At 41.7% G+C, this 13,209-nt stretch overlaps 1 protein-coding gene across 4 annotated transcripts in view; it reads left to right on the forward strand.

The window, feature by feature from the left end:
- The first annotated feature begins 443 nt into the window (after positions 1–443).
- The window catches only part of cnot1 (CCR4-NOT transcription complex, subunit 1), a 30,990-nt gene continuing 18,224 nt past the window's right edge, over positions 444–13,209 (forward strand). For 2 of the 4 annotated variants that reach the window (XM_053631449.1, XM_053631450.1), the window contains exons 1-18: positions 444–672; positions 4,490–4,787; positions 6,141–6,248; positions 7,037–7,135; positions 7,240–7,308; positions 7,418–7,472; positions 7,603–7,806; positions 7,897–8,065; positions 8,830–8,956; positions 9,040–9,150; positions 9,262–9,432; positions 10,341–10,468; positions 10,672–10,912; positions 11,245–11,364; positions 11,454–11,576; positions 11,662–11,813; positions 12,101–12,245; positions 12,338–12,539. In XM_053631449.1, the coding sequence (XP_053487424.1) occupies positions 4,686–4,787; positions 6,141–6,248; positions 7,037–7,135; positions 7,240–7,308; positions 7,418–7,472; positions 7,603–7,806; positions 7,897–8,065; positions 8,830–8,956; positions 9,040–9,150; positions 9,262–9,432; positions 10,341–10,468; positions 10,672–10,912; positions 11,245–11,364; positions 11,454–11,576; positions 11,662–11,813; positions 12,101–12,245; positions 12,338–12,539 (2,326 nt within the window). In that variant the 5' untranslated portion in view covers positions 444–672; positions 4,490–4,685. The other 2 variants (XM_053631447.1, XM_053631448.1) reach the window with 2 other exon arrangements.

A 13,209-nucleotide genomic window follows, 5' to 3' on the forward strand; every position in this document is an offset into this window, starting at 1 on the left:
ACCCTAGAAAGCAGCTAGGATACTATTGTGACAGTTTTAAAGCTGTATGCAATTTTAACCTATTTAAATTTTTACCTTTATACATTAGAAACTTTTAGCCTTTTAATCTTTATACTCGTAACTTTTAAACGTTTTAAAATCAACGACAATTGTAGAATGTTTGAAAAATAAAATGTTTCAAAGGTTTTCATCAAAAAACGGTGCAAATCAAAATGTGGCCCAAACAGATTGTTATTATTATTATTATTGGTAGTGGTATTAGTAGTATGTATGTATGTATTTGTTTATTTACACATTAATTAATTAATTCATTCGTTCATTCATTCACTTATTTTAGCCAATTAGCAAGTTCGCAGCGCCGTGTGCGTGTGTGCGCGCGCAGGAGGGGGGGGGGGATTTCGGGTTAGCGAACGTATCATTTGATAGGTTGCTGTGTCACGGCGCTTGGGCACGCGCATAAGAGGACTGCTGCACTCGGGTACGCGCGAGTCTCTGACACAGACGCCATTTTATTTTTGAAAAATCAAACAGAAACTGGAGGAGGCTAAAAAAACCCCGACCTTTTTTAAAAATAATAATAATAATAAAAAAAACCTGTCGAGATTTTTTTTCGGAGACGAGAAATCTTGGAGAGAAAATGATCACCAACCCGTAATTTTGTATGATTTGGAGGTAATTTGTGTGTTCGAGCTGTCTTGTCAAACATTTTCAGTACCTTACGTTAACGTTAGCTCATGGCAGCAGTGCTCTGCTAAAGCTAGCTGTCTCGCGCGAGCATAGCGTGTAGCTTAGCTTCCTGTATAGCATAGCATAGCATAGCCAGAGTTAGCACTGTAGGAGCAGGTTCAGTATATATTTTTTTTAAACATAGAAAAGCGTCTATCACAAGATGGCGCGACATTGTAATTTTTTTTTTTTTTTAAATGTGGTGGTGTTTTTTTTTTAGCACTTGGTTCCCTTTGCTTGTCAGTGGAGTAGGCCCAAACGCTAGCCTGTCTAGCTAACTAGCTATACTACGTTTATACATATTTTTTTAAACTTTAATATTCCCTACAGATATCTAACTAAAGTACACTGCGTTGCTGTTCCTCACTTCGTGTGTCAAGTTTAATGTTTAATATTAGACAAAACCGAAGTTGAATAGATTAATGTTAATATTTAGCTCAGCCACCTGGCCTTAGCCTGCTAGCTAACTTGGCTAAAGCTGCTTGTAACTAAGGTAAGCTGAGTTAGCTAGCAGGCTAGCTCTGAACAATAGACTTCACTAATGTTCGCTTTAACGTTTTTCTTTATTTCCCACCCACTACACAAACCTAAAATTTTACGGCACGTTTATGTATTTTTTTCCTATCCGGATTTTATTAATTTTCGCACATGATTGTCGCGTGTGTTTGTCAGTTTGTGTTATTTCAGGTGTGTTTTTGTGACCAGGTATAACTGGAGCTATGCCTAGGCATCAACGTTTAAAACTTATTGACCCAACAAATGTTCAGGGTTTCTTTTCCATTTATGATCAATTTAGATGAACTACTAGGAGTTTATCATTATTAGAGATGTATTGATACTATTTTTCTGGTATTTGTTGATGTAGCAGATGAGTGACCTCTGCCCTATTCGGACTGGATTAATTAATCAGGTGGAAGTCTGTAATGCGTCTCCTCACATCTGGAAAGCACTAAAATGACCACAGGATGATGCAAATGATCAGCAAGTTCAAAAGAACCATAATCACAATGTGTTTGTTTTGTGATTGAAGGGGGAGAAAGACATTTGACTGCTTTTACTTGGTGAATTTAGTTCCATGGCTCGTGTACGTCAGTACGTTTACATGGACAACAATAATCCGATATTAAGACGATACTCTGTTTAAGAAACTACCATGTAAACAGCGGTTTCTAATTACCCTAATCGGACTAAAGTCATACTCGAAGTAAACACAAATCGAATTAAGATGTGGAGTATTCCTGTTTTAGTCACATTATTGAAGTGCATTACAGACATGTACACACCTTAATCACACTATTAACGTCGTGTGGGTGTTTTGACCGCATTTTGCGACAGGACAAACACGGCAGTGCTCAACCGTTTAACTGTAAACAACAGAGCACGGCTGCGTCCGAAACTGAGTGCTTACTTTCTATATAGTAGGTGAGTACGTGGTTTCGGATGCAGCCCGCAGCTTCTAGCAGTCATCTATTTGCACGTATAGCATGACTAGTAATCAACTGCACTTGAAGCTTTCGTAAAATTAAAAAAGAAACACCCAAAACTGTATACGGTACCATAACTAAGACCAACTGTATGTTGATGCGTGAAATTCTGGAGGGAACGGCTTGGCGTGGGGACGTAATGACGTGTGGTGTTAATCGATCTATGTTCTATAACATGTTAAACGGGGACATGAAAGGAGTATTTTAAAAGCGACTCATGTAAACACCTTAATCACAATATGATCTTATTCAGAATAAAGTCAATAATTAGATTATTTCTGTCCATGTAAAAGTAGTCAGTGACCCTCTCTCGGATATTAAATGGTATCAAAACAAAAAACAGAAGCTTCTGGTATAGTTTGTGATTACGTATTGTTTTCAAATTGTAGCTCGAGCTTTGGTTCGCTCCAAAGTGAAATAAGCGCCAGGGTCTCCATCTTCTTCTCCAGTACCTCTTTGACAGCTTGGATGCTGGGTCACATGACGCACGTAGCACAAACATTCGGGTAGGTAGAAAATGCAACCTGCTCGAAACTCTCTCCCACGCTGGTAATTTTATCGCAGAGGAGACACGTAGAAATCGCTACAGACGTTCCTGCTAACGAACGAATCCGGTCCGAATAGGGCTCAAGTACGCAGTGCAGTTTTAGGAGTCGTGGTTATTAAAAATGACCGTAAGGTGTTGCCCTCGAGGAGAAGACAGGAAGTGCACGTGTTAGTGCTCGCGTTCCTCATGTTCACAGGTACCCCACTCTCGGTTTGGCCATCCTCGCGCTCTCCCTCTTTATTAAAGACACTCTTTAAATGCTTCAAAGATGTTTTATCCAGTTTCCTGTTTTGTAGGAAGATGTTGGAATTCCTCCTCTTGATATTTTCATGGACAACTATTTGGAGTCTGAGTCACTGTCTGTAATCGCGAAATTTGTCATAAAAGACCCCGATCGTGGTCATCTCTGGTCATTAGCGTGACTGCGTACACTAGGCTGGCGTCATGAAGTACTTTCTACAAGTAAATGAACACGGTGTTGGACACCATTTCCAGTATCGTTATTGAAGCATCCCTAATCGATACTGAGATGTGACGGCTGATCCCAATGTCCTCTAAAGCCAGTGACAAAGTTGTTTTTGGTCTTGAGCTCAGATTAGTGGTCCTAGAACGCATGTGGTGAGGTCCAGTTTGTTGAGAGAGCTGATTACGGCGTTATGGCTGTGTCCCAGATATTTCACTAGTCTTAAATCGACCAACAGGAAGACTGCATAGAGTGACCAAAACTCACGGGATGGCTACAAATACAATATCTCAGAAAAAAATATACTTACCTCAACCTTACTTTGAAGGATGTGTGTGGTTCTGTGAGATTGTTTTTGGCGCACGCTGGTTGATGATACAAGGCAGAACATAACTTTCTTTAAACGCATGAATTAATTGCAATAAACAGTTAGTCATTTTAATACCATTTTATGCCACTGAGATGTATATGTGTGTGTATATATGTATAAATAAATAAAACCGCATAATCATTCAAGTACACCCTAGAGCAATGAACTTTTAATTCTTGAGAATGTTCAGGAATTGGAATGTCAAATCCTAAATAAATGAAACATGAATAAACTACAACCACGCAACCAAAACAATAAATAAAATAGGCTGTAATACAATATTGTGTAATCTTTATGCTTTAGTTATTTGTTGTTGGTGTTTTGGTGCGTTGTTACGGGAAAAAAAGCGTATTCACAACGTGACTTATCGTTCTACCTAGCGCCTTACTTAAGTTTAAGTACACTTGTGCATTCGTGTCATTTTGTGTAGAATCAGGTTGTAATATTAGGATTATGTTGTATAAATGTCTGATTAATCTCGTGTGTATAGGCATCCTATGGGGGAGTTCGTTAACCTGCTAGTAAGAACTTCTACGTTTTGGAGTAGAAAAACAGTCATGTTTTGTCCAAGTAGATATCGGAACATTTCATGTGTGGTTTGTTGCATCTTTTTTTTTTCTTTCCTTTTTCTAATGAGTTACAGTGTAAAATTGATATGACTTCCTGTTGCAACTTTTTTTTTTTTTAAATCTGCTTTAGTGTTGTGGCAGGAAATAAAAGCACTGTGGGATAAGTTCATCTAAACTTGGGTGTAGCGTTCCATTCAGTAGGTATACTTAGTGTTGTGTTTTATTGTCTAATCTTTTAACTTACTCTAAACAGATGCTACAGTTTGAAGTCCTTTCAGCTTCTTGTTTTGTATTCATGTTCTTCTTTCTCCCCCTTTCAAACCCGTCTAGATGTCTAACCCGCACTCGCGCTGAGAGACCGCACGCCGAATTACGACCCACCAAGACGGACCTTTCTGGAACGCACGGACACTTTGACACCAGTGGGGGGGGAGGGGAGCAGAAGTAACCCATCACTGAAGTGACTAAAGGGGAATAATGGTGATTTTGCGCCGGGCTCGGCCGCCAGCTTCCGCCCCGACCAGCAATGAATCTTGACTCGCTCTCGCTGGCTTTGTCTCAAATCAGCTACCTGGTGGACAATTTAACCAAGAAAAACTACAGAGCCAGCCAGCAAGAAATACAGCATGTGAGTTTTTTGATGCACACCCTGATCAGTGGCTTATTGCAACCTTTTTTTTTTTTCTCTTTATCTCTCTCTCTCCTCCATGAAGTGAATACAAAAATCACACCGAATCTCACTTTATTTCAGTAGTGACTGTGCTACTGAAAGTGCCTGTAGAGAGACACAAATATTTTTGTAAATGTAGTTCTTGCCCCTCTCGGTTGCGATACGTGAATCAAACGCCTCAGTAGTAATGTTAAGAGATGCATACTGAGCACTAGCTAAGGCAAAATGTGGAACATGGCACTTGGGTCTTACCCTAAATCTTCGTTCTCAGTGCACTTTGTACCACCAGAGCGGAGGGTTACAGAGCAGTACATGCACAGTGTACCACGTAATGCTGCGTGTGCACGAGAGCGTAATATAACACAAGTGAAATTAAATTGCAAAAATTACAGAACACAAATTAACGACCTAAACAGCAGCTGTGTCGAAAGGCGTCCTCAGACATGTTTATAACGTGCATAACCCGCTATGGATACGAGGTGGGGGGAAATTGATTTTCTCTTTGTTATCTTAGAGGTATTAGACGATCTCCATATGTCGATTGTAGTCAGTGATCGTGTTAATGTAGAAACGAATCTGTCTCCCTGACACGGTTTATGCGTGAGCTTAAGCGCAAGGTTTTGTAAAGCCGTGGCTGGAACGATTAAAATCGCATGTGACAGAACGTGTCCCGGGACCTCTTTAACTGAACAATAAATTCCACGGAGCACTCGAGTACAGATTTATATCATATCGTTTATTTCCACTGAGCTTTTTATTCCTGAACTGTTCTCTTTTTTGGGCACATTAGATTGTAGTGGACATTATTTATAGGCTGACTTCTTTGTTTCTGCTGTTTGGATTAAATCTGTTTAATTAAACACTAAGCTCGGTAATAAATATAAAGTGTTCGATAATGGTGGGTTGTGACTTCCATCTCTGTAAATGAATAAATAAATACCGCAGGTCGCTCTTTGAAAACCGCTAACGTACAACATGTGTACGTAACCACTTGCGTTAAGGCTGACCGGATAACTAACTGGTTACCAGCATTGCTTGCATTGCATTGCATAAACAGTTATCCTTGCATTGCTTAGACTTTAAAAAGTTCACTTTAAGAAGTATGATTAGCATGAAACTGTTAATCAAATTCGGATTCATTTGATTGAAGCTTATTTCTTCACACTTGCTGTTTTAAAGCAGGACAGTTTCACTTCTGGAAGGTTTTATATACCAGGATATAAATAAAATGAATTGTTCATACTGTGATGAATATAGGATGAGGAACTCTTTCTCCCTCTTTCTTTCTCTCTCTCTCTCACACACTCTCAGATTGTGAATCGTCACGGCCCTGAGGCAGACAGACATCTACTACGCTGTCTCTTTTCCCATGTGGATTTCAGTGGCGATGGTAAAAGCAGTGGTAAAGATTTCCACCAGGTAACCTTTTTTGTTTAGTGTTTTGCGATTTTTGTGGTTGTTTTTTTTCCTCCTCCTTTTTGTCTCAAATTCCAAATCTCATTCCAGCCTGTTTTGTGTGAATATTTCTGCAAACTTTCTATTAATACATTCGTGTCAGATTTTTGTTTCTTCCTCGTAATTTTTTCGTGAGATGTGGCGAAGTTTCGAACGTTCAGAATTCGGCCAAAAGAAAATGAAATTTAAAATGTTAAAATAAAGATTTGAAGAAGTCCGACACGGTGGTTTTAAAAAAGGATTCTGCAGGGAGTATTGTCTCATCAGTGACTTGTTTAGTGTTGCCAGATTAGGCAGGATCCCTCTTGCTCTATTTTTAGCCTTCAGCAGGCAGTTATATTCGTACAAGTTCTTGTTTCAGAACTTTTTTGCGTTTTGAAGCGCTTTGAAAATCGGGACTAATGTGAAAATACTAGGCCTGAGCAATAGGACTTCTCAACCTTTTGAGATGTCGTGGGTATTGCATGGTTTTATGTATTTATTTATTTTTAAATTGATGTTCTAAAGATTTTTGTAATTACAAACTGAATGGAAACTTTATTATTTAATTATTTTTTTAACACTTCTATTTTACTGTCAGGTATTCAGCAATTGTGTATATCCTTGATCTGCATTATGTAATTTAATTAATTAAATGATAGCTACTTCACTAGGCTCTAACCCAAAAACCATGTCACTAGTGTGCAAACTTCCTGTCTTGAATCTCATACACCGTTTTTTTTGTTTGTTTTTTTTTGCCTGTTTGTCTTCAGACACAGTTTCTGATCCAGGAGTGTGTGTCCCTTATCACAAAGCCAAATTTTATCTCAACTCTCTGCTACGCCATTGACAATCCCCTGCATTATCAGAAGGTAGGCGTGTCCCTCTTTCAAGACGCAGCTCTAGTCAAGCGTTACCTAGCACACTGATCTGACCTGGTCACGGATATTTTCCTTTCTCTTTTCATGATTCTCAGAGTTTGAAGCCATCGCCACATTTGTTCCCTCAACTCAGTAAAGTTCTCAAATTAAGCAAGGTTCAGGAGGTAAGAAGCTTTTATAGGCATACCGATTTGAGCTATAATATAAACGACTCATTTCAAAGCAGATTTCTGATCTTGAGCATGCTGAATGATGTGTTCTGTGTTGGATCAGGTGATCTTTGGCCTCGCTCTTCTGAACTCGAGTAACGCAGACCTACGAGGGTTTGGTAGGTGTTCTGTCGTTTCATTTGTAGTAGTAGTTTTAATAACTTTTAAATATTGCATATATGTGAAAGAACTTTAATTGCATGTTGCTTTTGTCTTGTACTGTAATCGCCTCCCCATGGTATATTGTAGCGGCTCAGTTTGTGAAGCAGAAGCTTCCGGACCTCCTGCGCTCGTACGTGGACGCCGACCTTGGAGGGAGTCAGGAAGGTGGCTTCCAGGACATTGCCATAGAGGCTCTGCATCTGCTGCTCTCGCACCTCCTCTTTGGGCAGAAAGGCACCAGCGGAGTCGGGCAAGAACAGATTGACGCCTTCCTGAAAACACTGTGCAGAGGTACATGCACTTCCTGGTTTTCAGGTTTTATTCCTTAAGCATCGAGCATTTTGCGCTTTGCTGAAATTGTGCGCCACTGTTGTGTTTCAGATTTCCCGCAGGAGCGCTGCCCTGTGGTGCTCGCACCACTACTGTACCCTGAGAAACGTGACATTCTCATGGACAGAATCCTGCCAGACTCTGGAGAGTTAGCCAAGACCATGATGGAGAGTTCCCTCGCAGAGTTTATGCAAGAAGTTGGCTATGGCTTTTGTGCAAGGTGATTTAACTCGACTGTAACAAGTCCACCTATTGGTGTGCTTGGGCCTGTGCGATGAATCGAATTTTCAGTTATGGCCTCAGACGATTATGAAAACGAGTTAGTCAAGACAAAACAATTATTGTGATGCATTCCATTTTGCCATTTTTCTTTACAGTGCTTTGTGCGCTTTCGCCCCTCCCTAAAAGGCCAAACTCGTTCCCTGGCAGACTGCAGCATTTTTAGTTCAGCTTGAACCAAGATGACCGAAAGAGAGCCTTTGGTCGACAAGAAAGATCAAACCGTTTCAGCCATTTGGAAACAATTTGGTTTCGTGGAGTCTGATGTGGAACAAAAAGAAATAACGTTTGGAATCGTTAGAAAGCTTATTTCCTCTAGCGTCATGACTGCTGGTTTAAATACGCTAATTTCCTCTCTAGAGCTCACTAATAGTGAGAAACTACAGGCTGATTTAAACCAGGAGACAGAATTTCATTGGCTAAGGAAGTTTAAAGCTCATTTCTGCTGACCCGATTTGCCGAAATGAGTCATGTGACGTGCTCCGTAGTGATCCAGTTTATTTATTTTTTACGTTATTTGAGTGTACATGCATGTGCGTGTATGTACGTTTGTTTACTGTTTAACATGGTTTCTAAAGTCAGTGAGTAATCGTGTTTAATAATCATAAACTCAATATTGACCAAAATAATTATGATATAATCGAGCAGCCCTGTGTGTGCTCTGTGCCGTGGCTGAAGGTGTAACGTGTTTGCGTGTGTGTTCAGTGTTGATGAATGTAGGAACATAATCCTGCAGTATGGAGTCCGTGAGGTGACGGCCAGCCAGGTGGCCAGAGTGCTGGGCATGATGGCTCGCACTCACTCCGGCCTTTCTGATGGAATCGCACTACAGGTAGTGTTGTTAACCTTCTCGCTACAGCATGTAACGGAACCTGTGGCGTTTTGATTGTTACTCATCACCTGTTCTCGCCGCAGTCCATCTCGGCTCCGGGCAGCGGCATCTGGAGCGACGGGAAAGACAAAAGTGATGGCTCTCAACCCCACACCTGGAATGTAGAAGTTCTGATTGACGTCGTTAAAGAGCTGGTAAGCCCTGTTCGCTGCCCTTTTGTGCAAACAATTAAGTTTAAGGGTGAAATCTACTCTTCAAATATTCATAGGTGGTTTTTATTAATCGCTGGCTCTGTTCTCTGTCAGAACCCCAATCTGAATTTCAAAGAGGTCACTTATGAGCTGGACCATGCAGGCTTCATGATCCGGGACAGTAAAGGGCTGCAGATTGTAGTGTATGGTATTCAAAGAGGCCTCGGAATGGAGGTCTTCCCCGTGGACCTCATCTACAGACCATGGAAGCATGCAGAGGGACAGGTAAAAGAGCATGATCCTTTAAAAGTGCATGTTTAAATAAAAGGACACATTACGTTTTGTTAAGGTGTGTAGGTCATGTCCGTGAGGCACTTGTTCTCTTTCTGTGACTAAATCTGTTAAGGGTTGCAGAAGGCCATATTTAAACTCGTGGGGTGTAAATAAATTGCTTACCATACTTGCTTACATATCTTGTGCACATCTGGAGGATTAAAAGATCCGTCCGCTAGACGGCACGTCGGGCAAAACATGCCTATGCATTAGGTTTCCGAGTCAAACTGATGTTTAGCGAGTTCATGCACACCAACATTAAACTGACCGACGAGCTCCATTTCTGTTAAACTTTTTGCTGTTGTCGTGTTTGTCATCGTGATCTGCGTCTGAAATAATCGCTACACTTCAAAAATATTTACTAATCTAGAAAATCCAGAGGACTGGTACTCCAAACTGACTCTTCAGTAGGTTTTAGAGGTTCTTAAAATTGTACTGTAATCTGTTTTTATTCAGTTGTAGTTAATTTCTGAGGATGTGCACAAGTGACGCGTCAGATCAGGTTTCATTCATCACTTGATGAGTGAGGTGAGCTGACTGACAAGACGATGACTGAAGATTTAGTTTCAGTAGTTCTACATTTAATATAAACGAGTTTGTCGTTGTAGTTGTTGTTTTTCATTAAGAATAATAATAATGAACCCACCATTCAAGCAGTTGCTGCCCCCAAATTGCCGCTAATTCGAAAGCGAAATGCGCACAGCCGCATGGGCATTCATAAGCGATTTAAAAGCGAGCGGGGAAAAGAGGGAATATTATTCTGTACTGTATTTTATTTATATAAATATAATATATAGCATAGTATGTTCTAATAATAGTGTTTCTGATTCAAATAACCTCTTCATGCTCGTTCTTTCCAGCTCTCTTTCATCCAGCAATCCTTGATGAGTCCGGAGGTGTTCTGTTTCGCCGATTACCCCTGTCATGCCGTCGTCATTGACATCCTCAAAGCTCCACCTGAGGATGACAACAGGGAGATAGCCACCTGGTCTGTACAATCTTCTCAGAATAACTTTTTCACATAAAAGTAAATGGCATCAATGCTCTAAGAAATGTAATTATTCTTTTTCGAGATAGTGGTGCAATCTTTTTTTGTTGTTGTTTTTTTGTGTGTGTGTGTAAATTAGTTATGTTAGCATAGTGTACTTGGTGTTAAACAGTCAGTCAGTCAATTTTAGTGCTGCCCCACAGGAAGAGCCTGGACCTGGTGGAGAGTCTGCTGCGACTGTCTGAGGTGGGCCAGTATGAGCAGGTGAAGCAACTCTTCAGCTTCCCCATCAAACACTGTCCGGACATGCTGGTGCTGGCACTGCTGCAGATCAGCACGTCCTGGCACCAACTGCGCCATGAGCTCATCTCCACACTCATGCCCATCTTCCTGGGCAACCACCCCAACTCTGCCATCATCCTACATTACGCCTGGCACGGGCAGGTATGAGCACTGGGATTATTTCTTCTTCTGTTTACTTTCAAGTTACCTCTGATTTAAATCCTCATCCCGAGTTACTGGGTGATTACGGTTATGCAGTTATAAATATGCTATTTTACACTCTTAACATGTACTAGATTTGTATGAACAAAGCTAGGGTTGGGGCAATTGATGATTTGTATTGTGAATTTTATATATACCTTAAGTGTAATGGAATAAATGAAGCCTGGAGCCAAGGTTGACGTAAATTAAATTAACGTAAATGTTGGAATAAGGGGTATACTTGTATCCGATTTGTAATAATTTAAGGCTTCTTTGCTCTCCTGCGATTTAAGGGCCAGTCGCCATCCATTCGGCAGCTCATCATGCACTCGATGGCAGAGTGGTACATGAGGGGTGAGCAGTACGACCAGGCCAAGCTCTCGCGCATCCTGGACGTGGCTCAGGACTTGAAGGTACAGCCATCGCTCTCGCACTCCTCTTCAAGCATTAATCCGCAGTAACCCGCCTGCTCATACCCTGCTTTATATTTCCTGTGTTCCAGTCTCTATCGATGCTGCTAAATGGTACTCCGTTTGCCTTTGTTATTGACCTCGCTGCACTTGCCTCTCGCCGCGAATACCTCAAACTAGACAAATGGCTGACTGATAAAATCCGAGAGCACGGGGTAAGTGTGCGTGTATGCACGAGTGGTTATGAGACCCAATGGTTTTGGGGCGACATGACTCTGACTGAGAGCTCATCTGTTGCAGGAGCCGTTCATTCAGGCATGTGTGACTTTCCTGAAGAGACGCTGTCCCACCATCATGGGAGGACTGGCTCCGGAAAAAGACCAGCCAAAAAGTGCACAACTGCCTCCGGAAACTTTGGCTACTATGCTGGCTTGTCTGCAGTCCTGTGCTGGGTGAGAATTATGGCGACTCGGCCATTATTTTATGTCTCGTGCTGATTGCACACGACCCTGACTTTGAAGAATGAAGGAAAAAAAACATGATTCCTGGTGACGCACAGCACAAAAATGTTTAATCACACTAAACTTCCACTTCTCTTTGCTGCTAATCAGACAAAGTCTGGATGATCCTTACTGATTCTTACTGACGGCTGTTGCATGATGTATAGTAAAAATCGTCTTGGGTGTTTTGGGTATATTGTTTGACTCGTGTCACTTGTGCTTCGTCATCAACGGTTCAGGAGTGTCTCGCAAGAGCTGTCTGAGACAATCTTGACCATGGTGGCCAACTGTAGCAACGTGATGAACAAGGCTCGCCAGCCTCCACCAGGAGTCATGCCGAAGGGCCGTCCAACCAGCACCAGCAGTCTGGACGCCATTTCCCCGGTAAGGTTTTGCTGTGTTGGAACGTCGGTCGTGGTGGGTGTTGTATTGTCAAAAATGAACTCTTTGAGTGACCCCTCTACCGTGTGATTCAGGTGGACCCTCTTGCTGTGATGGGCTCTCTAAATCTGGGCGGCACGGCCACTTCTCACACGCAGAGCATGCAAGGCTTCCCTACACCTCTGAGCTCGGCCTTCAGCAACCCTCAGTCCCCTGCCAAGGCCTTCCCCCCTCTGACCAACCCCAACCCGAGCACGCCCTTTGGGGGCATCAGCAGCCTTTCTTCGCAGCTCCCAGGTTACACCTTCATAATGCTAACCTTAAATATTGCACTAATACTTCAAAGATCTGTATTAAATGACATGCTTTCACTGGAAAGAAACCCGGTTTTAGTCGCAACCTGTAGTGTCATATTTGTTTACTTAAAAGTGCACACCTTCTCGGTTAAGGCAGAAGTGCTTCTCAGGTTCTACCATGTTCCAGTGATGTGCACGATGAACGGTTGACTGGAAAAAAAAAAATGCTTGTTTAGTGGTGTTTAGGTTTGGATTAGATTTTGGATCGGATCAGTGTGAATCGAGTAGTAACTTGCTCTCTACTGTTACTGGCTATGTTGGTCTCACGGGGTCAGACGTGCTCTCTAATGAGAAAAGGTGTCTAGAAACAGTAGAGAGGAATTTCGGCTTAAGAGAGGGTGAGAATATGGTGATGAACAAACTCTTTTAAATTTCAAAGCCTATGCGATGCCTTTTCAAGGCGGCGGTCAAAAGCCCCGTTTATTTTTTATGGGATTAAATTTTCCGTGCGTTCCAGGGGGGTAACTTCCTATTTTACAGGCGCTACTGTCATTTCCGGATCGGCCACGTCTGTGTTTTTCTCCGACCTCTGAGAAACTTACAGTCCAAACTACGTACTCTAGCACGCATATCAGTGACCCTCCCCTAGATATGAAACATTTCCTGAATTG

This window comes from Ictalurus furcatus, chromosome 8 (genome assembly GCF_023375685.1).
Source record: "Ictalurus furcatus strain D&B chromosome 8, Billie_1.0, whole genome shotgun sequence".
Lineage (NCBI taxonomy): Eukaryota > Metazoa > Chordata > Actinopteri > Siluriformes > Ictaluridae > Ictalurus > Ictalurus furcatus.